This window comes from Podarcis liolepis (assembly GCF_965112155.1).
Source record: "Podarcis liolepis genome assembly, chromosome: 7".
Classification (NCBI taxonomy): domain Eukaryota; kingdom Metazoa; phylum Chordata; class Lepidosauria; order Squamata; family Lacertidae; genus Podarcis; species Podarcis liolepis.
In genome coordinates, this window is record NC_139561.1 from 29,793,460 (window position 1) to 29,820,931 (window position 27,472).

At 48.7% G+C, this 27,472-nt stretch overlaps 1 protein-coding gene across 9 annotated transcripts in view; it reads right to left on the minus strand.

The window, feature by feature from the left end:
• The window catches only part of KCNAB2 (potassium voltage-gated channel subfamily A regulatory beta subunit 2), a 107,261-nt gene that overhangs the window by 27,670 nt on the left and 52,119 nt on the right, over positions 1-27,472 (minus strand). For 6 of the 9 annotated variants that reach the window (XM_083513166.1, XM_083513164.1, XM_083513165.1 and 3 more), the window contains 4 exons: positions 4,005-4,048; positions 2,050-2,087; positions 819-898; positions 108-152 (listed from right to left, as the gene is read on the minus strand). In XM_083513166.1, coding sequence (XP_083369292.1) covers positions 108-152; positions 819-898; positions 2,050-2,087; positions 4,005-4,048 — 207 coding nt within the window. Of the gene's footprint in view, positions 1-107; positions 153-818; positions 899-2,049; positions 2,088-4,004; positions 4,049-11,834; positions 12,483-25,887; positions 26,121-27,472 lie in introns of those variants that run through there. The other 3 variants (XM_083513167.1, XM_083513159.1, XM_083513160.1) reach the window with 3 other exon arrangements.

Below are 27,472 nucleotides of genomic sequence, written 5' to 3' on the forward strand. Positions count from 1 at the left end.
GTTCTTGAACATGGTGGCGGGTTAAAACATATTAAAACATACAGAGACAACAGGAATAACCACAAGATGGAACAGGATTGGGATGTGGTCCGAAGAAGAACAGTTACCTCCATCCTTTTTTCTTAATGATATTCCCTAACACGACTTCAGCCCTACAAGACACAGAAAGAGAAAGAAAATGTGGCCGTTAGACTCATGCAGAAATGAAGTCAAGCTTGCTACAGTGAGTGTAGCCAAAATGAATTCTGGTGACCAGGATACAACCCCACATAGGGGGAGAAAATAATAATCAGGGCTTAAGCTAGTATTCCCTCAGTTATTGGACTTGCTGAACTGAAATTGGAGATGCATTTTACTCTTAGACCTTCAAAGTTTTATTTTTGGAGTGTCAACATATAAAGTTACCTGCTTTCAGAGGAGCTCCCCCACAATGTCTCTGCATGAATCCCTGTTCTAAGTTGGCCATGTGATTAGAAGGAGGAAGCTCTGTAAAACGGACTTATGGGCAGAAAAAACCAGGCAGCCTTCCTTGGTGTTCTGCAAAACTGACTGATCCAACCACCCCAGAAGCTGAGAAACAGTAGCAGCAAGGGCTTGCAATGGCTCTCTGGGGTGGGGTTGGGGGTTGAAGATGGCATGGCTGTGGACTCGCCAGGTGTCCTCAGACAGGCTGCTCTCTCTTATTCTCAGTCCCCTTCCCACCTGTTGTGGATGTCTAGCCTACCTAGCAGGGCCGTGGGTTGGATGACAGAGAGAATGTAGGGGAAAGGGCTCAGAAAAGCATGATGGGGGTGTTAGAAATGGGTGGGTGCACCTACTTCCCTGCAGCATAGACTTCCGCCGTGTCGAAGAGATTGATGCCGTTGTCATAGGCCAAGGTCATCAACTGCTCCGCCATCTGAAAGAGAAGCAGAGATGAGGTCGTGTGTGTGTGTGTGTGTGTGTGTGTGTGAAGGACTGGTGGGATTTTCCTGCCCCCCCCCCCACCAACCCACTCATCCATTTATTTCTAGAACATGGCCACTTCTCTGTGTTCTCACCAGTGAATCTATTCCATCCGCTTCCAGCCTTCATCTGCAATTCTTATTTTTAAACCCACATCAAAGCTTGCATTTATATGGTTATTTTAAAATGCGTTTCCTCACAGCAGGCAGAGTTTGAAATGCATTCCCTCTCTCGAAGCGTGCATATTTATTGCTACACTTATCTTCCTCCCTCAGGGTTGCGTACGTTGCCACCTTATAGCCTCACAACAACCCTGTGAGGTAGGGTGGGCTGAGAGATGGGGACTGGCCCAAAGTTCCCCAGTGGACTTCACGGCTGAGTATGGATTCGAGTCCCAGTTTCCCAGATCCTAGTCCAGCACTCTAACCACTACCCAGCACTGGCTTGCTGTTCTGATGTATTGTTTTCGAGCTGTGGACTGCACCGGGACATTGGGGAGGTGTGAAATTCAGCGTACAACTAAAAGTAATGCTACTTTTGCTGAACTGCCAGGTTTTCACTTAGAGCAGCGGTTCTCAACCTGTGGGTCCCCAGATGTTATTGGACTACAACTCCCATCATCCCTGAGCTCTGGCTAGCTAGGTGTGATGGGAGTTGTAGTCCAACAACATCTGGGGACCCACAGGTTGAGAAAGGCTGACTTAGAGGGATGTCGGCAGGCCCTTGATGGACTCAGGGCACAGGCAAATGACACATCTTTGCATACAATTTAGATATGCTAATTTATGCATATAGATGCAAATTTAGGCTGGTTCTAAGGGGGGAGGGAAACAACAAAGTTGCTGTCAAGGCTTCAGTTGGGACCCTCCGGATGTTGCTAGACTCCAGGTCCCATCATCCTTGAGATGAGAGCTGGAGTCCAACCACTTCTGGAGGGGGGCACCAGTTCCCTCCCCCAATTTAGGGGATCCTCCCACCCCAGTTCACATCTTCAGTTCAGGAGAATAGATCTGGGGCAGGGGAGGAGGAGGTACCAGTACCTTCCAGGAACAGATCATCAAATAAATAAACTAAATAAACATGAGGGAGGGGACATATTCTTACCTCATCCGTAATCTGTCCTCCAAATGTCACCCATGTTCCTACAAAAGAGAGTGAGAGCAAGAGAGAGAGGCAGACAAAAGGATTTTCAAAAACGAAAAGAAGGATTTGGGGAGAATCACTGAACTGCAGAGTTGGGAGGGATCCCCGAGGGTCATCTAGTCCAACCCCCTGAATGAAGGAAGGACAAAGGCAGGATGGAACTGAACTCCTGGAAAAAGAGTCCGTTCATTGAGTCACAGCTCAGTGGCAGGGCAGCTGCTTGGCATGAGGAAGGCTCCGGGTTCAATCCTCCTATGGCATTTCCATGTAGGACTGGGAATGATCTCTGTCCGAAACACTGGAGAGATGCTGCCAGTCAGTGCAGGTAGTACTGAGCTAGATGCATCAATTGCTTGACTCAGTATAAGGCAGCTGTCTGTACTGGATGTGTTTCAAGATATGTGCATCTCGTCTACTGTTCTGTCTTCCCTAGTGGCAAGCAGATGCCTCTGGGAAGTTCGCAAGCAGAGGAAGAAGGCAAGAACTTATCTCTGCTGTTTGTGGCTTTCCAGAAACGGGCCATCCATTGGCATACTGGGTAGTATGCAACCCTGAAGCAACTGTGCCACCATCCAGATGGGGGTCCCTTGAAGGAGGAATGCTCTGGGCTCACAGGAGCCTTTGGATTTGGGGATTTTTAAAGTTTATTTGTATGCACCAAGCATGCCACTTGGGAAATGACTGATCTGCCTCTTTGTGGGGCAAAAGTCAAAAGTCTGCCATGTGTACAAGGTGGAGCTTACTGTTCTTGGCAAACCGTGAAAGCAAAAGGGGCTCCCAGATTTGGTTCTCCATGCTGTTAAATGTCCAGAATACCAGTTCTGTTCTGCAACATTAACTGCCCCTCCCAACTTGATATCACCTGCAAATTTAAAGAACATCCCCTCAATTCCTTTATCCAAGCCCAGGCCAGAACACTGCAGCACCCCACTTGTCACTCCCCCCCCAGGATGATGAGGAATCATTACTCTGGATTTGGTCAGCCAACTACCTACAAATCGACCCAAACAATTACCTCATCCAGCCCGCATTTTACCAGCTTCCCCGCAAGAATATCATGGGGGACTTTTTCAAAAGCCTTACTGAAACCAAGATACACTACATCCATAGCATTCCCCTGATCCACCAAGCTTGTAACTCCATCAATAAAAGAAATGAGACTTATTTTTGAGAAACCCATGCTGGGTTTTAGTAATCGCAACATCCTTTTTTAGGTGCTCCCTGACTGACTGACTGACTGACTGACCGGCTGGCTGGCTGGCTGCCTTGATTGGCCGGGCTGATTTCCAACCTGTTTATTTTTAATACCAAGAGGATCACTGCAGAATGAGCTCGAATGAAACAGGAAAGGAATTGCTGAGCTGCACCCAAGACAGGGAATAGGTATGGAGGAGTTGCAAGCATACCCTTCGTGGAGTTAAAACTCTGGGACAGTTTTAATTCCACTTCCTGCAGGAATGGCACCTCCAATGGGCGCTCAGAACAATTGTCACGCTGGAACAAGCCTTAGCCCTTAACCTTAGCAACTGGTTCCCAGGAGCAGGGCCAGCTTAACACAACAGACAATGCAAGAGCAGCTGTGGAGGCCCTCAGGATCCCAAGCCAGGAATGAAATCCATCAGGAAAGCATGATTCAGCTGGGGTGGGGGAGACAGGGGCCTGCAAACAACTCTCCGCACCCCAAGCAAACTGCAGCTCCTGGATTCTTGTGGGGGAAGCCATGGCTGTTGAAAGTAGGAAAGCAATGCAGACAGATGTGGATGCCTTCTGCCAATCAATTCCTCTCTGGACAGCTGCATTGCACGGCATCTTCCACAGAGCGCATTTGTAGCGTATGCACCAAACGGAATCTATCTCTCCCCACCCCCCCGCTCCGCAAGCTGAATTAAAAGGAAAACCCCAAGAATTCCACTTACCTAACCCGAGGCAGGAAACTCGGAGTCCTGACTTCCCAAGGTTTCTGGAAAAAAAACAACACACCACCTTTTAATAGGCAGATGGAAATGTCAGAAATAGACGCTGGCCATTGGCATCTTCGCACCGATGCTTACAGAGAGCAGATGTCGTTTCAGTTCCGATCAGCATTTTGTGTTTCCCTCAAAAGATACACGAGGGAAGGGAAGGAGAGAGGAGGAGGCGGGGGGGATATACCATTTGGTGCTTTCATAATCATGCAGAATCAGACACAAGGAAACCTCCGTCTCCAGCTGGGTTAGACCCTATCCCTGGTGGAACTAGACAACTGACATCAGGAGTCCTGGGCTTGGATCTCCCCAAGTCTGTTCTTAGTTTGCAAAATAATTATTAAGAAAAGGCAACGGGAGGGTTTGCCAAACTGGACTCTTTCCCAGGGGAATCAGGGATCTCCTGACATCACATCAAGTTCACCTTGAGGCATCAACTGGGGAAGCCAGTGTGGTGTAGTGGTTAGAGCAGGGGTCAGCAAATCTTTTCAGCAGGGTCCACTGTCCCTCAGACCTTCTGGGGGACCAGACCATTTTTTTTGGGGGGGGAATGAATGAATTCCTATGCCCCACAAATAACCCAGAGATGCATTTTAAATAAAAGGACACATTCTACTCATGTAAAAACACACTGATTCCTGGACCGTCTGTGGGCCGGATTTAGAAGGTGATTGGGCCAGATCTGGCCCCCAGGCATTAGTTTGCATACTCATGAGTAAGAGGGTCAACCTGGGACCTGGGAGACCAGGGTTCAAATCCACACTTGGCCATGAAGCTCCCTGGACTTGTCCTACCTCACAGGGTTGTTATGGGGATTAAACGAGGAGTGGGAGAGCCATACATGCCACCTCGAGCTCCTTGGAGAAAATGGTGGGATATAAATGCAGTAATTGATAATACTGTAATAACATTCAGCAAGGTAATGCAGTGATGGCAACTCCAACATAGCATACAGGGTTGCTGTAAAGATTGCCGAGATAATATGCATAATACTTGGCGTTTAGAGAATAAATCCTACAAGGATGCGTATATGAATAATCTTACACAAATGATTTTCAGGGGGTTCTCTCAGGTTCAAATGCTGCCATCAGAGCTTGATTGGCAGAGGAACACCCAGCACGGGCCCCTAGGGAGACTCTGTGCGTGTTTGCGTGTGATGCATTGCTTTGAGCTGTCTGTCACTTTTTGCAAGCCGCAGACTAAATATTTTGTGGCGGCTCCAACGCCTCTCAGCATTTTCTGACCTTCCACATGAAAGGGCCAGCCATCAGCCTGGGGCAGGGTGTGGAGGGGGCCGAGGAAGAGGAGGTTTGGTTCCTGGATGGTCCAGAAATTTCTTATTCGTAAGGCGACATGGCCAGGCCATTTGCCACACCCTCAAAATTTTGCTCAGGGCTCTATTCCCCTTCCCCTGTGCACACCGGGTGTTCCCACCTTATGACCTCATCTCCATCATCATCATCATCATCTTATCTGCAGATCAACAGATTGAAACAATGAATAGAAACACACATTAGTGCAACCGAAAAACACAGAATAACGATGCTAAGCAGTATATCACCTGATATAGAATCGCAGAATGGAATTGCAGAGTTGGAATGGGCACCCAAGTGTCATCTAGTCTAACCCCCTGCAATGCAGGAATCACAGTGAAAGAATCCCTGACAGATGGCCATCCAACCTCTGTCTGAAACTTCTAGTGAAGTAGAATCTGCCGCCTTCTTCTGTTCCACTGCCGAACCTTTCTTACCACCTGAAAGTTCTTCCTAATGTTCAGTCGGAATCTCCTTTCCTGTCATTTAAATCCAATTCTTCGGGTCCTGCCCTCTGGAGCAGCAGGAAACAAGCTCCATCTTACACAGCATATACATATACCGTGACGCATTTTCATACTGTGTTTTTCATTTGCATTAATGTGCATTTCTAAAAATGTTATTGATTGCCAATTTTTCTAAATTGTGCTTTTTAAAAAATTTGCGGCATATATCACTTATAAACCGTGATTCATACGCAGCTGAATTTTGCATTTGTTTTTGAAACCTGTCTCCCCACCCACAGAGGCACCGAACGTGTATTTTGTTACATTTAACTTTGAAGTCGTTTCACCTTTTTTAAACAAAAGTCCCATTCCACAAATCGCCATGTGTTCTCAGAGGCCTATGTGTCTATTGGTTTAAATGTTCAGTTGACTGCAAATAAACGAGCGAGGATGACCACACACCACCACCAGACATTTCACCCCATTCCTCAGCCACCTCCCCACAAGCTGCAGCGACCCCAAGCAGACCCTCTGCCCTTCACAAAGGTTCCCCCCCTTTCCCTCCCCCTTGGGAAAAAGAAATACATGGGCTTTTAATGTCCCTCATCCGTGCTCCAAGAAGGAAACAGGCTGAAGCGCATCACGTTTATCTATGAAATCGCCTTGCTCCATGCATGCAGAATTGGCAACATCACAGGTGCCACCTGATATCCTTTCCGCATTTGTAAGGAATCAACCTTTTACTGTGGCAGCACGCATATCTTGGAACTCCCTGCCTATTGACACCAGGCAAGCGCCTTCCCTGAACTCTTTTGGGCGCATGCCATGAGCATTTTTCTTTAGACAAACATGTGGAACCTTGATGTATGTTTCAGTCCGATTCTGGTATATTGCCGATTTTATTTTTTGAATGTTGTAAAGAGTTGTTGCTTTTTTAAAATAATATTTTTTATTAATTTTAACATATAAATTATAAAATGTACCACAAAACTTATCACTTATACAATCTTTTTGGACTTCCATCAGCACCTCTGATGATCCACCGTTTTAATCACTTCTTATGCATTTCTTAACTTTATATTGCCTTTACATCTCTTAACAAATCATCCTTCCCCTTGTCCATTTTTACAATACTTCTAATAATACTCCTCATAAAACTTCTTGCAACCCTACAAACGTCGTCTGTAAAGAGTTGTTTCTACTGATAATTTCATTGCATTGTTCTCTTCGTAAAGCCGCTTTCGGGGTTGTTTTGCAATCAAGCCTTGTGAAAATAATAAGAAATAAATAAAGTGCTATCATGGTGCTTTAAATGCAGGGTGCAAATATGTCCTATGAGAAAGTCCTCATGGCGTCAATTACAGTGGGCAAGTCACTAGGAGCAGGTGGCCATGGGTAAAAAAACCACACCCTGAAGGTTATGATATCTAGGTGGGGTTCCCCGAGATCAGTGGCTGAAGTCTTGAGCGAGAGGTCTTGAGGCTGAAGACGTTGTATTTTGAAGGCCTGCAAAGACTCTCCGCCCTTCCTTCCTTCCTTGCTGCCTGCCTTTAGGAACCCAGACAGCTGCCTTATATACTGAGTCAGAGCCTTGGTCAATCTAACTCAGCATATTGTTTACACTGGCTGGCAGCGGCTCTCCAGGGGCTCAGACTGGGATTATCACCCAGCCCAATTTGGAGATAATGGGGATTGAACCTGAGACCTTCTGCATGCAAGGCAGGCTCTCTAGCACTGAGCTACGGCCCTCCTTTCCAGAGCTCCCGCCCCTTCAAAAGATATCTATCAATTAACAGGCAGATTAACAACAGCCAGTGAACCGAGAAAGGAAATGGCTGATTCAAGGAGACAGAGCGCCTTGAAGCCCACAGCGACTTTGCTAAACGGACCACAGAACTATCTCCTTACGAAGGCCATTTTATTTTATTAACGCGGCCGGCGTTGGAACGATACAATTTAAAACAGAGGTGTGCTGCATTTAAAACATTTAAAAATATTCTAAAGCCATTTAGAGCACCTGAAACTATTTAAAGCACCAAAAAGCATTTCAAAGCAATCATGCACCCCACCCTCACAGTTACTGATTTCAAGAGTGCCATTAGCCACCCATAGTGTGATGGCAGTTAATACTGGCATGGGAAAACATGCTGGGAATGGGAAGTCCGTAAGAGGGAATGTCAGGGTCTTTGGCTATGAAAAAGACTCTTTGGTCAAGGCTGTGGCACATCTAAAACAATGGCAAATAGTGCAATGGAGCCTCTTTTACTGTCATCAGACAGGCTGAGCAGCCAAAACTTACAGAGAGAAGGATTTCTGGCTTGTAAGGACAGCTCCGCAGCATACATTTAGAGGACATCCAATGCACATTTAAAATGCATAGCTTCCCCCAAGGAATCCTGGGGACTGTAGTCGCCCCCTCGCAGAGCTACAGTTCCCAGCACCCTTAATAAACTATAGCTCCCAGAATTGCTTGGGGGAAGTTATGTGCTTTCAATGTGCATTGAGTGTGTTTGAAATGCATGGTGTGGACCTGCCCTTATAAGGCTAATGCAAAAACTGTTTCCTGACGTTGCACTGGCTACCCCAATTCACGAAGGAGGATCCCTTTTCTTACAGAACTATGTAAAAACCATTCTGGCTGCTGCTATGGAATCCTGCGTTTGCAAAGGACCAAACGTTAAACACAAACTTGCTGGTTTGCTTGCAAAGAGCCGGTGGGTTTGTGGGTTTTTACACGAATCACTAAATGGCACATGTTGCTGGGGTGGTGGGCAGGGAATAGCTGGAGCAAAACCTTACCTCCCCACTGCCTGAAATTTCCCCTGTTCCCTCCAAATCTGCTTAGTTTGGGTATCAGAGCCAGGGTAGTGAAGGCGGTGAAAATTAAAGCAACAGAGGTAAAGCAAAGGAGGGCAGCAGATTTCATGCACGTGTCCTGTGTTTAAAGGTAAAGGTAAAGGGACCCCTGACCATTAGGTCCAGTCGTGACCGACTCTGGGGTTGCGGCGCTCATCTCGCTTTATTGGCCGAGGGAGCCGGTGTACAGCTTCCGGGTCATGTGGCCAGCATGACTAAGCCGCTTCTGGCAAACCAGAGCAGCGCATGGAAACACCGTTTACCTTCCCGCCAGAGCGGTACCTATTGATCTACTTGCACTTTGACGTGCTTCCGAACTGCTAGGTTGGCAGGAGCAGGGACCGAGCAACGGGAGCTCACCCTGTCGCGGGGATTCGAACCACTGACCTTCTGATCGGCAAGCCCTAGGCTGTGGTTTAACCCACAGCGCCACCCGCGTCCCGTCCTGTGTTTAGGGACACAGAAATGAACACACTCACACCCATTACCCAAACGATCTTTACAACTAAAACAACAAATGTGTGTTTAATGCACAGAACTGGTTTGGTCCTAACACAATCGCAAGCATGTTTTCTGCTGCTGCAGAGAGGAGGACCCAAACAAATGGATTCAAATAAAAAAGGAGATTCTGGGCTCATCCACACTTCCTTGTGAGCTGCATTTCTAAGCACTTTAAAGTTCCATGTCTGAGCAGCGTCTGTTTGTTCGTTTGACCCAGTGCTTTCCCTGGGAAAACCTGCATTTTACAGCTGAATCAGAGCAAACAGCAACTGGGTTTTCCACGGACTGCTCTTTGCTCTGACTCAGCTGCAAAACACGGGTTTTCCTGGGGAAAACACCCGGAACAAGAGAAACACAACACTTGGATATGGAGCTTTAAACCCTGGAAAGCAAGGTTGAATAGGAAGTTTGGGTGAATCCTGGCTAAATGTTAGGAAGAACCTTCTGACAATAGGAGCCGTTTGACAGTGGAACAGACGCCCTTGGAAGGTGATGGAATCTTTTCAGTGGAGGTTTTTGAGCAGAGGTTGGGTGGCCATTTGTCAGGGATTATTCCGCTGCAATTCCTGCGTTGCGGGGGGTGGGGCTAGATGACCCTTAGGATCCCTCCCAACTCTACAGTTCTTAGATTCAAAAGCCTGAACCAGTCCATCGCAATAGGATGAAGGTTTGTCACCATATTATGTCACTTTGCACCTGAGCTGTAATGGCAGACAAGCATTATAAGGAGGCCGAATTTCAAAGCAAGGAGATGGGAATTGGCTGAGGTTCAGCAGTTTAAGTATTTCCCTTTCAAGTGAAGTTTTTGCCTGTGACATTTTTTTTTTGGTACCCATAGTATTTCTTCAACGTTCTCTTTTGCTGTTGTAGAAATCCTTGCCCGCCTCACGCTCTCTCCCTGACTTCTGCGTGAACTCAAAGAGAAAGATGCAAGAACATCTCCACTCTCAGCTGATTGGAGCAGATTAGGTAAGGAGCAGAGTGGGCAGCCTATCACCTGCTCTCTACTCATTAAATGTGATTCAGCAGCAGCAAAAACAAACAAACAAAAACCCTAATGCAGTTCCAGGCTGCTTCAACTATACTTCTGTCCAGATCACTGCCTATCCAGAGGCAACAGAAGGCAAGGAAAGGGATGGGTGGGGAAGGAGCCCACAAATAAATTAAAGTTAAATTCTGCAACCAAAATTAAATTCTGCAACCAAAGTTAAATTCTGCAGAATGGATCTATCCTATCCATTTATCCATCCATCCATCCATCCATCCATCCATCCATCCATCCATCCTGCTTTGTGCTTCTCCCCAGCTTCTCCTTTCTTGAGGTGGGACAAGGAGATTTGTAGGGCTCTCCTACAACCCCCACCACTGGAAACTCATAAGAGCTGGACCCTGCTCAGGCTTGAGTTTTCACCAGTCATTACCAACATGCTGAGCTGTATCTTAGTAGTAGAGTACCTGCTCTGCATGCAGAAGGCCCCAGGTTAAATCCCCAATGGCGTCTCCAAGCAGGGCTGGGTAAGGCACTTCTCTGAAACCCTGCTAGTCAATGTTGACAGCACTGGCCTCAGTAGATTTACAGAAGGCAGGTAAGCTCAGTGGCAGAACACCTGGCTTGCATGCAGATTCAATCCCCGGCATCTCCAGTTAGGACTGAGATCCTGAAACCCTGGGAAGGTGCTGCCAGCCCGTGCAGACAGTACTGAGCTAGATGGACCCATGTTCTTACTCGGCAGAAGGCAGCTTCCAATGTTCCAATGACTAATAGGCTTCATACCAAAATACAGTTTCTGGCATTTCCTCAGCCTACCTTTGCAGCCTTTTGGCAACAGCCAAAAAAACCATCTACAGGTGCCATTACATTTTTGCCTTTAAAAACAATAATACAACAACTGGTCACTTTCTCCCCTCCCACCCACACTTTCTAATAGCCAAAGCAGCCCTGGGGCTGCCAACCTGGAACAGTGATGTGGTGGGCATTGGTTTTAACCCTTTCCCCCCGGAACATCCCTACCGAAAGCTGCTCTTTGCCTCTGAAGCTGGTACCTGTAAAAATATATGCAATTTTCAGGGGAAAGCAGCACATGTATATGGAAGAAAGGATTAGACTCCCTCCAACCTGCTTCTTTTGTCATATCCAGACAATGGCCGGCCAGTTGTAAGCTTGCTTTTCAAAGTGTGTGCTTTGGGGAACTGCTATTGTAGCTCAGTGGTAGAGCATCGGTCTTGCAGACAAAGGTCTCAGGTTCAATCCCCAATGGCATATCCAGGTAAGGCTGGGAGAGACGCCTTGCATGAAACACCAGAGAGCTGCTGTGAGTCAGTGCAGGCAATATTGTGCTGGATATTTAATTCAGCGTTTGATTCAGAACCATGAGGATTGGACCCTACTATTTGTAGGAAAGTGACTGTAGCTCAGAGGCAGAGCATTTGATGTGCAGGCACAAGGTCCCAGCTTCAATACCCAATGGCCTCTCCAGGTAAAGTTGGGAAAGATTCCTCGCTGGAAAAACCCTTGGAGAGCCAGTACAAGCAATTCAGAGTTGGATGGAGCAATGACCCAAGAGTTTGGCTCTGGGAGACCCCAGAATTTGGGTTCTGCTCCCTGCACAGCAACCGGTCCCCAAACTCTTCCCGGACGTACGGCGCTTCTCCCACCCTCCCCATACCTGTATTTCATGCCAGTCTGCTTCACACTGGAGTCGCTGGAGGACGGAGCGTTGTGCGCAGAGAGGTGCCCCAAGCTCCGGGCCACCATCGCCACTGCCCGGAACCGACCCCGCGTGCTGGGGCTGTTGGCATTCTGCCGGTTGAGCCGGTCTTCCGCGCTCCGGTTCTTGATGTTGTGGTCCGAGCAGACGAAGGACACTTGCATCCTGCCTGCTTCTGGTGTCACCGCCCCGACCTAGAGGTTGCCCTGGTCTCCCCTGACGCTGTGTCACCTGTTCTCCGGGATATGTCAAAGGAGGAGGAAAGTCTCCCACAGAAACCTTCTCCCCAGGACCTGGATTCTCCTGACGCAGCTGCAAGGATGCTCTCCCGGAACAAAAAACCCAGAAAAATAACCCCAACGGGCCCGTTACCCCATCCACGAGTGGCAAAAAACAAGGGGTCCAGGCTGACCGCCCTTCCAAATAGCAGCCATCTCCCTTCTCCTTCTGACCCAGTTCCTCAGTCTGGCAGTGTGGCAACTTTGGACATCTCCCTAGGGTGCTTCCGTGGGCGAGGGATCCCTGGCGCTGGATTTCAGTTTAGTTTGGGAGCCGCAGCCGTCATCTCCTTGGAGGGTGATTCCCCCACGGTGACTCTTCTGCGTCACTGAGACTCAGATGGATCCAGGAGGAGCAAATCTCTCATGAGAATCATCCTGATTCAGAAGGGAGGGAGGTAGCAAGGGGAAGGACACTGACGATGATGAGGATGATAGGGAGGAGTCTTGCTTGCCTTCGCTCAGTTCCCTGAGCCAGTTCATTCACTCACCAGGCACGGTGCTCGATTTTGGGAGCACTAAAGCCCGCTATGGTTCCTCCGCTCCGGCTGAGACTCTGGAGTCTGCTGAGCAGCCAGCGAAGCGCATCAAGAGAGCCGAGCTTGGCAGTTGGTGGACAACAAAGGGACAAAGACGACTTTTAATCTGGAGTCAGTGCTCCAGTGTCTTGCCCAGGCGTGAGTGCTGCTGCTGCTGCTACGGCTTCCTCACAGCTCCGGCTGCTGCCGTCTGATGGTGAAAGCCTCCCCCCACCCCCCCAGACACCCCAGCCCCGCAGCCAACCCTCCCATCTGCTCCCTTGCCTCCCCCACCCCCGCTCTCCCCCGAGGCTTGCAGAGGGATGATGACGGGAAACTAAATTTAGCTACAAAGCCAAGGGAGATCCCATCCTTTCCCAAGCAGCCTCCTTCCTGCAGGATCCCAAGAAAGGGGAAAGGAAGAGAGTTCGAATATTTCACCAGCCCCAGGCGAGAATCCAGTGCGAACCATCTGTTAAGGCTTTGAAGCAGGACAGAGGAACGCTGGGGAGCTGCCTTGTTCTGAGTCAAACCAACTGGTGCACCCAGCTCAGCTGTGCCTGCACTGGCTGGCAGCAGCTCTCCCGGGTTTCAAGCAAAGGACAGACCAAGCTCAGGCTGGAGATGGCATGGACTGAACCTTCTGCACGCAGAGCAGATGCTTTCAGGTGCTGCATCCCTTCCCCTATCACAGGCTGTTTTCTGCCCACACCTGAAAGTATTTGTTTCATGAAAAATGGCCTGCTTGCCCTGACCCCCACCCTGCTCCCCCAGCTACAACAGGGCAGGATGATCTGGTTGCCTCTTAGGCACGCTCCTTTTGGATTTGGTGCAGGAGGACAGTGGGGTGGGGGGCTTTTATTTGCTGACTCTGCTCTGCTCAGCAGCAGTCTGCTGGCTTCTACACATTTATTTAAAGCACTTTTTAAAAAAATCCCACGGTTCAGTAAGAAAAAGGCACTCAAATGGCTCTGAAGAGGAAGACAGCCTGTGCCCTAAGGCTTATAATTTAAAAGATGCAGCACAAAAAGAAAAAAGGATTCGGAGGGAGGAAAAGGACACAAAACTCAGGAACAACTAATCTTAAAGCTGGAGGTCACGTGTGAGTGGGAAAGGTTCCATTGACCCACCTAGCAGAGGATGGTCTTTACCAGGTCAAGGGAACCTGCAGACCTTCAGATGCAGCTGGGACTCCATTTCCCATCAGCCCCAGCCAATGGCAAGGGGTGGTGGTGGGCTGTGGTACAGCAATACCTGGAAGGCCGCATGTTTCTTGTCCCTGGTCTGCACTGACAGACCTCCTTCAGGTTTTCAAACCCATTTCCCCTGGCCCTACCTGAAGATCCTGGGAGTTGAATCTGGGGCATTCTGCACGCAGGGAAATCTCTCACAAGAAATATCCAAAGTGGTGATGTTGGGTTGAAGTCCACTAACTTTCACTCAGTGTAGACGCATTAAAATTAATGGGCATGATTAGCTCGGGTCCATTCATTTCAATGGGTCTACTCTGAGCACAGGTTAGTTGAATACAGCTCGTGGATTTGTATTCAACGACGCGTTACTCAGAGTAGACCCAGTGAAATTAATGGGCCAAAGTGCATCACAACCTTTAATCTCAATGATTCTGCTCTACGTAGGAGTAACACTGGACACAATCCGTTCCACAGTTAGACTACGGAACTCGCTTCTGCAGGAGGCAATGTGGCCACTGGTTTAGATGCCTATAAAGGGGATCGGACAAATTCATAGAGGAGGATAATGATATCAATGGCTACTAGCAATGATGGCTGTGCTCTGCCTCCACGGCTGGAGGCAGTAATGTTTCTGAATGCCAGTTGCTGGAAGCCATGAGAGGAGAGAGTGCTTTTGTGCTTGGGTCCTGCTTGCAGGTTTCCCATTGGGGCATCTGGTTGGCCACTGTGAAAGCAGGATGCTAGACTAGATGAGCCATTGGCCTAATCCTTCCAATGTTCTTATGCCTCTTGCATAACCTGGAGTCCCATGGCATCAATGAATGAAATCTGTTTGGTGTCAACTCAAGGGGAATGTTCCACCTACAAAGGACTGTCTACTCTGGAAACAGCCTTCCTTAGTCTCCAGTGAGCCACCAACCTGACTAGCAAGAGACAAATCCTGGTACCTCTCCCATGCAAGGCTTGTGCTGGACCAGGGGGTTGCCAACATGGCGCTGAAACTACGCCTCTGCCCTAATGCCACCCCCAAAAAACCAAGACACTGCCTCCCCCCTCTTTTCATCACAGAAAGGTCTACACCAGGAGTAGGCAAACTAAGGCCCGGGGGCTGGATCCGGCCCAATCGCCTTCTCAATCTGGCTCGCAGACAGTACGGGAATCAGCGTGTTTTTACATGAGTAGAATGTATGCTTTTATTTAAAATGCATCTCTAGGTTATTTGTGGGGCATAGGAATTTGTTCATCCCCCCCAAATATAATCCGGCCCCCCACAAGGTCTGAGGGACAGTGGACCCGGCCCCCTACTGAAAAAGTTTGCTGACCCCTGGTCTGCACTCTGCAGCAGGGACCTTTGGCTCCTCTTTGAGAGGGAGCCCATTATTATTATGGGATGCCCGAACGTGGACGTGCTTTGTTGCTGCTGGGCTCAGCATGAGGAACCCATCTAGCATTCCAGAGAAGGCAAAGAGCAGCGGGGGGGGGGGGGGCATTCTCGAAGGCAAAGGCATCAAGGGAGAAGCAAGGGGGAAAGATTGACTTGCTTAGCAAAACGAGCCTCTGTGCATTGGGATCTCTGCTGCAGAGGGACATTTCTCTGCGCTGTTAAGCAGCGCTCTGCGCCTGCCATGCGCAACGCCCACACAAGGATGAATTAGCACACGGCAAGTTGCTCCTGCCCCGCTCTGCCTCCGGGGCATGAGCTGACACAGAGAGTTTATTCTGGTGCCTTGGCTCTTCTCTGAGAAGGAATGACGGGGCAGGAGATTGGGAGAGGGAAGGAGGCATTTGAAGAACCTGCCCCTATCTGTTTTTCTCCTTGTCTTTATTGAATTCTCCCCAACACCCCCCCCCCAAGGTTTCACCCAGGCTTTTTGGTCCTGAAAAAGTTAGTCAATGCTGCTTGTTTTTCATTACATTTATTGCATTCACACCCCACCTTTCCCTTGAAGGAGCTCAAGGTGGCATATACCGTATTTTTCGCTCCATAAGACGCACCTAGTTTTTAGAGGAGGAAAACACACAAAAAAATATTCTGAATCAAATGTTGTACTAAACTATTTAAAGCAGCAAAGCGGGCGGTTCCTGTCCACTTTGCTGCTTTAAAGCGAGCCACGGAGGAGGGAAGGAAGGGGAGCAATGGTTCCCGTCCGTCCCCCCCCCCTGTGGCTTGCTTTAAAGTAGCAAAGCGGACAGGAGCCACTTACATATCCCTCCTCCGCGCAGCATTCACTTCATAAGACGAACAGACATTTCCCCTTACTTTTTAGGAAGAAAAAAGTGTGTCTTATGGAGCGAAAAATACGGTGTGTGGTTCTCCCCATTGCCATTTAATCGTCACAATGACCCTGTGAGGTAGGTTAAGTTGAGAGGCTGTGATTGGCCCAAAGTCATCCAGTGAGACATCCATGGCTGAATGGGGATTTTAACCCTGGTTTCCCAAGTCCTAGTCTGGCATGCCAAACTGGCCAGGTGATTCTAGGGTCAGAGAGGCCATCTCAGTGTCTCTGATCTCTCCTAAGCCCGCACCACCTTCTTCCAGCACAGATTCATTAACCATTTTTTATTAAGATTCAGTGATCACCGAACGCCTGGCGTTCCCTCCCTTCTGCTTGCAAGCTCCTTAATCCATACAGCCAACGTAATCCAGATTTACTTCAGCTCCTGATTGCAGCACTCAATTCAATTTGGGGAAACTCTTAAAAACACAAAAAAACCCAAATCCACAAAAACCTCCATGCTCCTGAAAGAAGAAGGGATGGTGATCCTGCAGGCTCATAGGTGAGGCAGTTGTGAAAAGGAACAGAGATCTTTGGATCTCTAGGGCAAGCAGTGGCAGGGGAAAATATCCCATGGATTCAAAGACTAGATGGTCTGGAGCAAAGGAAAGAGAGGAACCAGATATATCTATCTATCTCCCCATATGTGTGTGTGTGTTGGTCTGCCATCACACAACCCCCATTGGAGGAACTGTAGAGCCTCATTAACAATCCTGGATTTGCATGACATCAGCAAAGAGTTGAAGATGAAGGCAGGGGCATGAAAGGGTGTGAATAAGAGGAGTTGGTTGTGGCTTCAAACTGGTGGTTTGTGTGGAAGTGGGGGTTGCTCAAAAGGAGGAGGGAGGAGCCCTGGCTGGGGACCAATGGACGCTGTAGTCCAACAATCTCTGGAAGGCCCTAGGTTGGTCAACTCTGTTCCAGATGCTCCTTGTTTCCAAGGAGAAGTTGAGGAAGAAGAAAACAAGAAAGCAAAACCTTTAGCTTTTGATTATATGGAGATACAGAGAGAAGCAAGAAGGCAGGATTTGCCCAGCACCTTACTTCAAGTAGTCCAACCAATGAATTTGTTTCTGTGTAATATTTGCCATGGGGATCTCCCTGGCAAATGTAGCATCTAGAGCAGAGGTGACCAATCTAGCTCCCTCTAGAGCAGCAGTTCTCAACATGTGGGTCCCCAGATGTTGTTGGATTACAACTCCCATCATCCCTGAGCTCTGGCCTTGCTAGTTAGGGGTGATGGGAGTTGTAGTTCAACAACATATGGGGACCCACAGGTTGAGAAAGGTTGCTCTAGAGGCTGCTGAACTAGTGTGCCTCATTCCTGACCATTGGCTAAGGTGGCCGAGGGGCCCCGACATTGTAAAACGCTGGTCTAGACAAAGTCATACTTGAGCACAGTAGAGACTGGCACCATTAGGGTGAACTGAGCACTGCCCCACTAACTTCAGTCCACTCTCTGCCAACCACACCTTCCTACCTCTGACACTGAGATGACGGAGCCATTTCCAACCCTGGATGACTTCATTTCCCCAGAATATGCAGTGCACGGGGAGCTCACCTTGCCACCACCTTTCCACCCTGGGGGAATTGTGTTGCCATCCTTAAGAGTTTGAAGACTCTAGCCTGGACATCACATCTCCCCGATTCTGTTGGGAGCCAATAGTTGGCAAAACTTTTAACAACTGGGTTTCTTGCAGCAGAGATGAAGATGGCCAACCAGACTAAGCTGTGGCCCTGTTAAAATGTCCTAAACAAAAAGTTTGTCTGGTGGTGTATCAACATTCAAAGATTTCTCTAGCTGTAGTACCCAAGTGGAGCTGTTCGTGGTGCTGAATTCCCCATCTGGTTGCAATCACTATGTGGACTAGAACAGGCCTCTTCCCATCTAAGGGCTGAGGTAGGACAGCAAAAAGGTGTTCTGAGTGGCTGCCTCTCAACTCTGGAACTCCTTTCCCTTGGAGAACCTTCAAGGCCTGATCCTGCGCAACTTCTGGAATCCCATTTGTCTTCCTTTAGATAGCCAGTAACACTGCAACAGGCAGTTAATTCATGTAGCTGGAAGCTTTGTGGTTAACATATTACCCAATCCAAGGCAGTGAAATAAGGTGAGCTATCTGTGGACCTTTCAAATCAGATGCAGCATAATTTTCCTGGATGGCAGGTGAGGTGTTGCAGATTGGGGGAATAGGGAGACAGGAGAAAAGGGAGCTCTTATCTGATTCCTCTCCCAATAGTGATTTGCTGGATTCAGACCTTCTCCATGTTAAACAAGCCTCTTGAGGGCTTGCTGATCGGAATGATGGTGGTTCAAATCTGCGCAGTGGGGTGAGCTCCCATTGCTCTGTCCCAGTTTCTGACAACCTAGCAGTTTGAAAGCACGCTAGTGCAAGTAGATAAATAGGTACTGCTGGGGCAGTAAGGTAAACTGTGTTTCCGTGTGCTTTGGCACTCGTCACGGTGTCCCGCTGTGCCAGAAGCAGTTTAGTCATGCTGGCAACATGACCCGGAAAGCTGTGTGCAGACAAACACTGGCTCCCTTGGCCAGAAGCGAGATGTGTGCAGCACCCCATAGCCACCTTTGACTGTCTTAACTGTCCAGGGGTCCTTTACCTTTTACTACAAATCAAGTCAAAACACCCATACCCACCCCTCTTCCACACAGATTACCGTATTTTTCCATGTATAAGATGATGCTTTTTGCTAAAAAAATTAGGGGAAAATTGGGTGTCGTCTTATACACGGATAGTGAATGCGAGGAGGGACGTGTGATTAATGGCAGCAGCAAGCAGAAGACTGGCAGCAGTGATTGGGCAGGCGATTGGCAGCTGCGGCAAGGCCTGCTGGCAATTGGCTGTGGCTGTGGCAATTGGGCAGGCGATTGGTGGCTGTGGTGAGGTGGGCAGGTGATTGGCAGCTGCGGCAAGTGAGCGGGTGGATGGCGGTGAGCGGGCAGGCAACTGGTGGCTGTGGCGAGGTGTGTGATCAGCAGTGGCTGTGACAAGCGATGGGCAGTGGCGGGCAAGCAATTGGTGGAAGTGACCTTTCCCACCCCCCCAAAGCTAAATAACTTAATTTCTTAATTTTGGGTTAAAAAAAATAGGGGTCGGCTTATGCACAGAAAATACGGTACCTCATTCCTTTCTATAGTCTCAGGAAGAAACGTAACTCTTTTATGCAACTGGTTCTTTTCCGTGGGAGCAGAAATGCAAACATTTGAGCTCTTCCGACACCATGCCTATAACACACCCAGGGTTGACGACGGCGGATTCAGCCATTGAAATTCATTAGTGGGAAATTGCTTCCCTTAACCCCATCCATTTCCCTCATTTGGATTTTGTTTTCATTTGTGGGGTTTAAATTAAGCTCTCCGGCAAGGATTTCTAATCTTTGATCAGAATCACATCTCTTGCTTTACCGTTTTCCAAAACCCAGCATGCACTTCGAAGGCTCTGCACAAATTAAGTCCAGCTTTCTTTGGGGGTTGAGGTGTGCCCTTGCTTCAGGAAGTGCCATGGCTCAGTGGGAATGTTCCCTGCCTGGAACCCAGGAAAGCCACTGCCAATGTCGACAACACTGGGCTAGATGGACCAGCGCCCTGACACAGTGGAAGATAGCTTGCTGTCTTTGGGAGCATCTCCTAGGAGCCTAACCACAGAGCCTAAGGCTTGCCGATCAGAAGGTCGGCGGTTCAAATCCCCGTGACGGGGTGAGCTTCCGTTGCTCGGTCCCTGCTCCTGCCAACCTAGTAGTTCGAAAGCACGTCAAAGTGCAAGTAGATAAATAGGTACCACTCCAGCGGGAAGGTAAACGGCGTTTCCGTGCGCTGCTCTGGTTTGCCAGAAGTGGCTTAGTCGTGCTGGCCACATGACCCGGAAGCTGTACGCCAGCTCCCTCGACCAGTAAAGCGAGATGAGCACCGCAAGCCCAGAGTTGGCCACGACTGGACCTAGTGGTCAGGGGTCCCTTTACCTAGGAGCCTACAATTGCATAGTGTTGTCTGTAGAATTCAGCATCTCACCAGACAAGTAGGCTGTTGATATGTGTTTTAATCTGGTTTTTAGTTTATCAACTTTTTTTTAAAGGTTTCGGTGGTCCTGACGAACTTCCAGCTCCCCGCCTGACTTCGCAGGCCCCAGGAGAGATTAATAATATATCAACCCTTATTAGGCGAGCGTAATCAGACACTCTCCCAAACATCCTTCGATCCGTCAAAACTAATAAACAGAGCCACTTGAAATATTCATGGTCCCTCTGCGCCAGGGCAGGGAAGAGCATGCAATATTCATGGGATGCCAGCTGCTCCCGCCCTCCGAGTCGATCTGCCAGCTCGACGGGGCATCTTGGCTCTCAGGTTTCTCTCCTACAAGGCCTGGGGCGGGGGGGAATTGCCAGCCCTTGCCTGCAGGATGGCGGCTTGCTGAACAATCCTTCCCGGACGCAGGCGCCCAAGGGTGGAAAAGGCAGCAGGGCTTTGAATAACTTAGCATCACAGCAAGCGCTTGGCATTTGGGGCCCCTGCCTTCATTAAAGATCCTGCTCTCAGGAAGTGTGTGGCTGGAGGGGTGGGCAGAGGAGGAAAGCAATGCCCTTTCAAAAACAAGGACTGCCATTTCAGAGGTGGGATCAGAACCAGGATGAGCTACAGGAGCCAGAGTTCAACAGTGCACTTGCAAATCTTCATGAATTATTATTGCACCATCCATCTAGGAAGGATGAAAACGACAGGACAGAAGAGGCTGGATCAGGCCAAGGATACATCTAGTCCAGCATCCTGTTGTCACAGTGACCAACCAGATGCCCCAATGGGGAAGTCCACAAGCACTCTGCTTTCCTGTGGCTTCCAGCAACTGGTATTCAGAAGCATTACTGTCCTTAAAAAATCAGAAGAGCTTGCTGGATCAGGCCAAAGACCCATCTAGTCTGGCATCCTATTCTTGCAGTGTCCAACCATGGCAGGTGAGCCTTTGGAGAGGGAGAACCAAAAATTCTGACTCTACTCAGGTCCTGGCTGATTCCTTTTACCTGCCATGCCAGTAATACAGTAACAAAGGGCCTTGCTTAACAAGATCTCTAATCTAGATGAGCAAAAGGGGAAAGCTTTGTTACCAAGTAGCAGCCCTCCTTTATCTTGGATCTTTAATAACCAAGCCAGCAGGCATGTGGACCCTTCTATTTAAGGATGGTATTGTAATGCCTACAATAAACTCAATGGGAGACATTTGACCCAGGCACAAGACTTTGGAGGCAACTGCAGTACCTGCTCTTGAGACTCAGCTCCTAGCTCTATCTCTGGCTCAAGGAAAAGCCAGACTAGAATTAACTTTATTATCAATTATTCCATAACTTTCTGAAAGTGCCAGTGTGGGTGCACAAGGCAATTGTGAAATAGGGCACACTTTCAGATTTACTTGCATCTGCGCAACAGTACTGCACCGATGCAGGATAATACAGAGTTTGCTAAGAACAGGGAAAATGCTCCGAAGCCTCCACACGCAGTTGCATTTTTGTGTGACGTTTTGTAGTGACAGCAGAAAATGAAAGCGGAAAATAAAGACAATGCTCTGTGAAGGAAGGAATTTGAAAGACTGGGCTGCAGCTAGGAAACAGAAGCTGCAGGTGTAAAGAGATTTGGATTCAGCTTTGCCAGGTGCAAATCATCACTGATCAAAAGCTGTGAAAACACTCCATGCGCAGTGCAACCCAATCCACATGTAAGCTGCACTGGGTCAGCGCACACAGGTTGGCAGCTTCAGAGCGGGGATTTGCTTTTCTAGCCTTCCTGCCCCAATCACCAAGCCACAAGTAGGAGTGTCTCTGTTTCTGTTCAGGAGAAGAGACCCAGAAAACTATTTTCACAGAATCTCTTGATGTTTATGGACACTTTGGTTTCCTAAAAGGTTTCCACAGTGGGTGAGATGTTTTTTCCTGTCTCTGGGACGCGGGTGGCACTGTGGGTTAAACCACAGAGCCTAGGACTTGCCGATCAGAAGGTCGGCGGTTCGAATCCCCGTGGCGGGGTGAGCTCCCATTGCTTGGTCCCTGCTCTTGCCCACCTAGCAGTTCGAAAGCACGTCAAAGTGCAAGTAGATAAATAGGTACCACTCCGGCAGGAAGGTAAACAGTGTTTCTGGTTTGCCAGAAGCGGCTTAGTCATGCTGGCCACATGACCCGGAAGTTGTATGCTGGCTCCCTCGGCCAATAAAGCGAGATGAGTGCCGCAACCCCAGAGTTGGTCACGACTGGACCTAATGGTCAGGGGTCCCTTTACCTTACCATAAGGTGTGGTAGTGGCAATGTTTGCCCAATTTGATGGCTCTGAAAGGAGATTAGGCAGACTTCTGGAGGACAAGGCTACCAATGGCTACTTGGCACTATGGATGAGTATTGCCTGGAGGATCAGAGGAAGGATGCCTCTGCATTACTAGTTCCTGGGAAACACAAGTGGGGACTTGTATTCCTGCTTGCGTGTTTTCCTTTGGGGGGTGCTTTCAGATGTGGGGATTGTTGCATTAGCTTTCCTCATTATAATGCTAGCACTTCCGTCTCATTTTCCAACATTCCTTTCACTCCACAGTGCCTGCCATGGAATTGTGGCTTTCTGACCGATATACCGAGAAGTCTTGCTAAATTTCATTCAAACCAAAGTCTGTGGTATGACAACAAACATCTTTGGACAATGTTGCTATTGGCTCCCCTTTCCTTACATACTTTGCCTGTTTTCCCTCCATGATTCCCCCACGGAAACGGCAGGAAAGAACTGTATGCCAGTATAGCAACCCAATTTTCATCACTTTATTGCCCTGATTTTCTGGGTTAAGAAAAATGGGTTCTTTTTTTCTTCTGGGCTCCCTGAAATGAGTGCTGATTATGCACTATATTCCATTTTCAGAAACGGCTTTTATGTTGTTTGACAGATTAAATGCAGTGTGGAAATTTACAATATGAATGCAACCTGGGGCATCTAGTTCACCACTATGGGAACAGGGTGCTGGAGGAAATGAGCCTTTACTCTGATCAAGCTGCAAAGATCTTCCCATGTTCTTAAGCATGTGTGTGTGTATAGATGTGGTACGTCGGGTTACATATGCTTCAGGTTACAGACTCCACTAACCCAGAAGTAGTACCTCGGGTTAAGAACTTTGCTTCAGGATGAGAACAGAAATCGTGCTCTGGTGGTGCGGCGGCAGCAGGAGGCCCCATTAGCTAAAGTGGTGCTTCAGGTTAAGAACAGTTTCAGGTTAAGTACGGACCTCCGGAACGAATTAAGTACTTAACCCGAGGTACCACTGTACAGCCGCAGGATTGGGCCTTGCCCACGTAGTCACCGAGTTGTTCTTAAAGCCCTGAAGCATAACCATCTCCCATGTGCATAAGACACCACCAAAAGCAGTGGTCCCCAAGCTTTTTGAGTACAAGTCCAGATTTTCTTGGTGACCTACCAAATTATTGTCACGTGAATTCCGGAGCTTAAGGTTTTTGGCAGATGCTGGTTTTGTGCATTTCAGCTGTAGGTTTAACTATTTATTTTGCTGGAAGCCGCCCAGAGTGGCTGGGGAAACCCAGCCAGATGGGCGGGATATAAACAATAGAACTATTATTATTATTATTATTATTATTATTATTATTATTATTATTATTAATTTCGCAACTGCTGCCCAAAGTGTGCAAGCAAAAATGCCCCTATTCATGTGGAATTTGTTGAAATATTTATAGTACCGATGAAGTTATTCACCGTTTTTTTAGTTTTGTGGGAATGCAAGCACACCAACCATCAGACTGCAGGGCATTTGGGGTTTACTTATAAAGCCCCTGAACCTCTTGCACAGGCTGCATGCCTCACTTGCAGGGTGGACTCCACAGCCAGGGAAGCGGTGATCTAAAAGGAGCCTTGGCTGCTAGAAATGTCAATCCCACCACACGCAAATACACAGACACACTGATGTGTAAGGAGGAGAGCGCCATCTAGCGGCATTTTGATGGCAGGTCCTTTTGACTACAGTGAACCCAGAAAAGGCAGGCGGAGATTTCCTGCCCTTGACCAAGACACTGCTAGTGTTCCGTTTCAGTAACTTAGCCTATCAGCTCGGTGGATCGGAGTCCAGACTAAATGCCATCTCCAGATTCCTTTGGGATCTCCCTAACGCGTTTAAACGGGCATTAGAAAAGGAAAACACAGGAGATCAGAAGCACATCTTAAGACCAAGGTTAGGGCCCTGTGGTGTAAGGAGGCGTTCCATTCCATTTATTCTTTATTCCATAAAATTCTATGCAGAAGGTTTATAAAACATGGGGTGCTGGAAGAGCCTCACCCCCCCCAAAAAGTGGCCTGATAGAAGGGAGAAAAAGGTGGAATAGTAGCTACTTCTGACACTTCAGGAGGTTTTTGCTCTCCTCCAGCGGCGGAGCTGCATGCTCCGGCACCAGGGGCAGAGAACAGGAGGGAATGTGCCTGGCGCGCATCCTGGGGGCAGGGCGTGTGTTCCAGGGGCGTGACGTGCTGCCTGCAGGGGCGTGGTGCATGGCGCATGGCACAGGGGGTGCGCAATGTGCATCCAGGTAGTGCATGGTGTGCATCGGGAGGGGGGCTGCGATGATACCCTACCTGGCATGGCACCTGGAGGGGGCACTCCCCTCGCCCTCTTCCTCCACCAGTGCTCTGCTCCAGCCCAGGTCAAATAATCCCTTAGCTCCTCCCCTGCACTCTTCCTTTGCACTAACTGGTGTTCTCTCCTTCATGCCCAGCCCTCCAGTGTTCTCTTTTCCTGCCCTTTCCCACTCACTTATGGTTACATATATGGCTTGGGACCAGGCTACCAGGGCTACCTGGAAGATTATAGCTCCCTACACAAGCCTCCTTGGGTGCCGAGAGCCTATGGGGTGCACCTTCTCTCGGTCCCATCGACACCAGAGACATGGCTGGTATTGACAGAAGAGAGGGAAAGTGCCTTTTCTGTGGCTGAACACCCAGTTTGTGGAACTCCCTCCCAAGAGAAGTGCGACTGGCTCCCTCTCCATTATCCTTCCACTGGTCGGCTAAGACCTTCCTGTTCAGAGAGGCTTTTGGAAACTTAGGAGCAGGCATGGCTGATCACTAGGCTGCTGTCAGGGAACCTTGGTTCTCAAACTTAATCTGTTCCAGGAGTCTGTTTGACTCCCAGAACCATTCAAAAACCAAGGCACGGCTTCCGATTGGCTGCAGGAGCTTCCTGGACTCATAGGCAGAAGCCACGTCGGACGTTCGGCTTCCGAAAAACGTTCGCAAGCTGGAACACTTACTTCTGGATTTGCTGCGTTTGGGAGTCGATTTGTTCAGAAGCCAAGCTGTTCGAGTACCAAGGTATCACTGTACTTTGATTGCTGGCTCTAAATTATGTATTTTAATTGTTGTTTTTAACTACTTTGCTTTTAAATGTTGGAAACTGCCTTGAATCACAGCTTGGGAGAAAGGATGGATAGAAATATTATTATTACAGTCACACCTCGGGTTGAAGTCGCATCAGGTTAAGCCTTTTTGGGTTGCACTCCGCATGCACGGAAGCGGCAAATTGCGACCCATGCATGTGCAGACGCAGGTTGCGTTCGCTTCAGGATGCGAACAGGGCTCCGGAACAGATCCTGTACTACTGTTTCATTGCACGTGGCCCCTAGAAGCTTGTGAAGTTGTGAGTGAGGCTCTAGGCGTGCAAGAAAAAGTTCCCCACCCTTGGCATGCTGGCTCCCTCGAGAAAGTTGCTTTTGCTTACCTATACTTCATGCCGGTCGTTTGCGCTGTGCACTCGTCCAAGGACAGCCCGTGCATCCGCAGGAACTCCTCCCTGATCCTGGCCTGGGCTGCCACCCGGACATCCCTGAGCCTCTGCAGTTCCACCGTGTCCGTCTGCTGGATCTGGTGCAGCCCCCACTCCGAATGGCACCTACTGGCCACGCTCCGGAGGCTCCCGCTGTACGTCATGGACAGCATGATGCTGCCTGACGGGGGGATCTGTGAATTTCCCAGGCGTTAAAGGGAATCGTGCTCAGGTGAACCAAACTCGCTTCCTAGCCAAAGGGGCCAAATCAACCTGCCACCGACACTGCAATAGTCTCCCCTAGCTGGCCTCCAATTCACATTGCTTTGACTAAGCCAGTCTGCTCTGTTGGCCACAGAGTACGCATGCTTCAGAACCAAACTGGGTTCATTATCAGGTGGGAAGGAATAGGAATCAACTCCGGGCCCCGTACAAATAGGAATGGAGTTAAATGCAGCAGGGCTGCTGGAAGTTTGCTGCAGGTGTGGTAGGGAACATCTGTGGCACTCCAGATGTTGTAGGAAAACAGCTCCTGTTATCCCTGGTGATGCTCGCCGCAAGGAATGATGGGAGTGATGGGAGTTGGAGTCCAACATCTGGAGGTTGGGGAAGGCTGCCCTAAGCTATCATTTGACAGTACATCTCCAGCAATGGACAACCCAAAGACTCAGATGCTGGGTGCAAAGGCAGAACAAAGGGTGATTTCTGTCTCCCCTACTCCTGCATTTTCTTTTACACAAACTGGTGCCCCTTGTAGATTGCAGTTCAGTCCCTGGCATCCCCATCTAAATCTAGGAGAGACTCCTGACTTAAATTCTGGAGAGCAGCTGAGAGTCAGTGTAGACAACACTGAGCTAGATGGACCAATTGGTCTCACTCTGTTTAAGGCAGCTTCCTACACAGGACATTGTCCCCAAGATCTGTCCGTTGGTCACTCTGAAGCATGACAAAGAATGTGGGGAACTGCCTTTTCTGCACATCTTAGCCAAAGGGTTCTGACTCCTCACTGGCAATGGAGGAAGAGTCATCAGCATTGCCAGCCTGACCAGAAAAACTATCATGAAACACTGGCCTGCTTTTCACTTTAATAATTACAGGGAGGTCAAATATGGTCACCTGCTACTGCCTGCAGAAACAGCAGCTGTTAAAGGCAGAAGAGCCAGGGGAGATTGAAGAGTTGGCAACTACTATTGCCGGGCCTTGATTTTCAAAATTTGGACCTGCCCTCCCATGCAGGGCCGGATTTCGGTTTGATGAGGCCCTAAGCTACTGAAGGTAATTGGGCCCTTTATACGGCCAGCTGTCCTTTGTCAACAACAAATTGTCGCTGTTTTTTGTGTTGAATATATGCCAATTGATGGAGCTAATAGGTATCTAAAGCCATTTGCACATGCAGAATGTAGGCACCCTATATATAGAAATGAGCAAACCAGTGATATTTTAGGGAGCAGGCTAGCAGGCGGGGCCCATTACTTACATCATAGGAGCCTACACAACACAAAACACTGTTGCTGTATGTAGGTTTTATTTTATTTGTTTT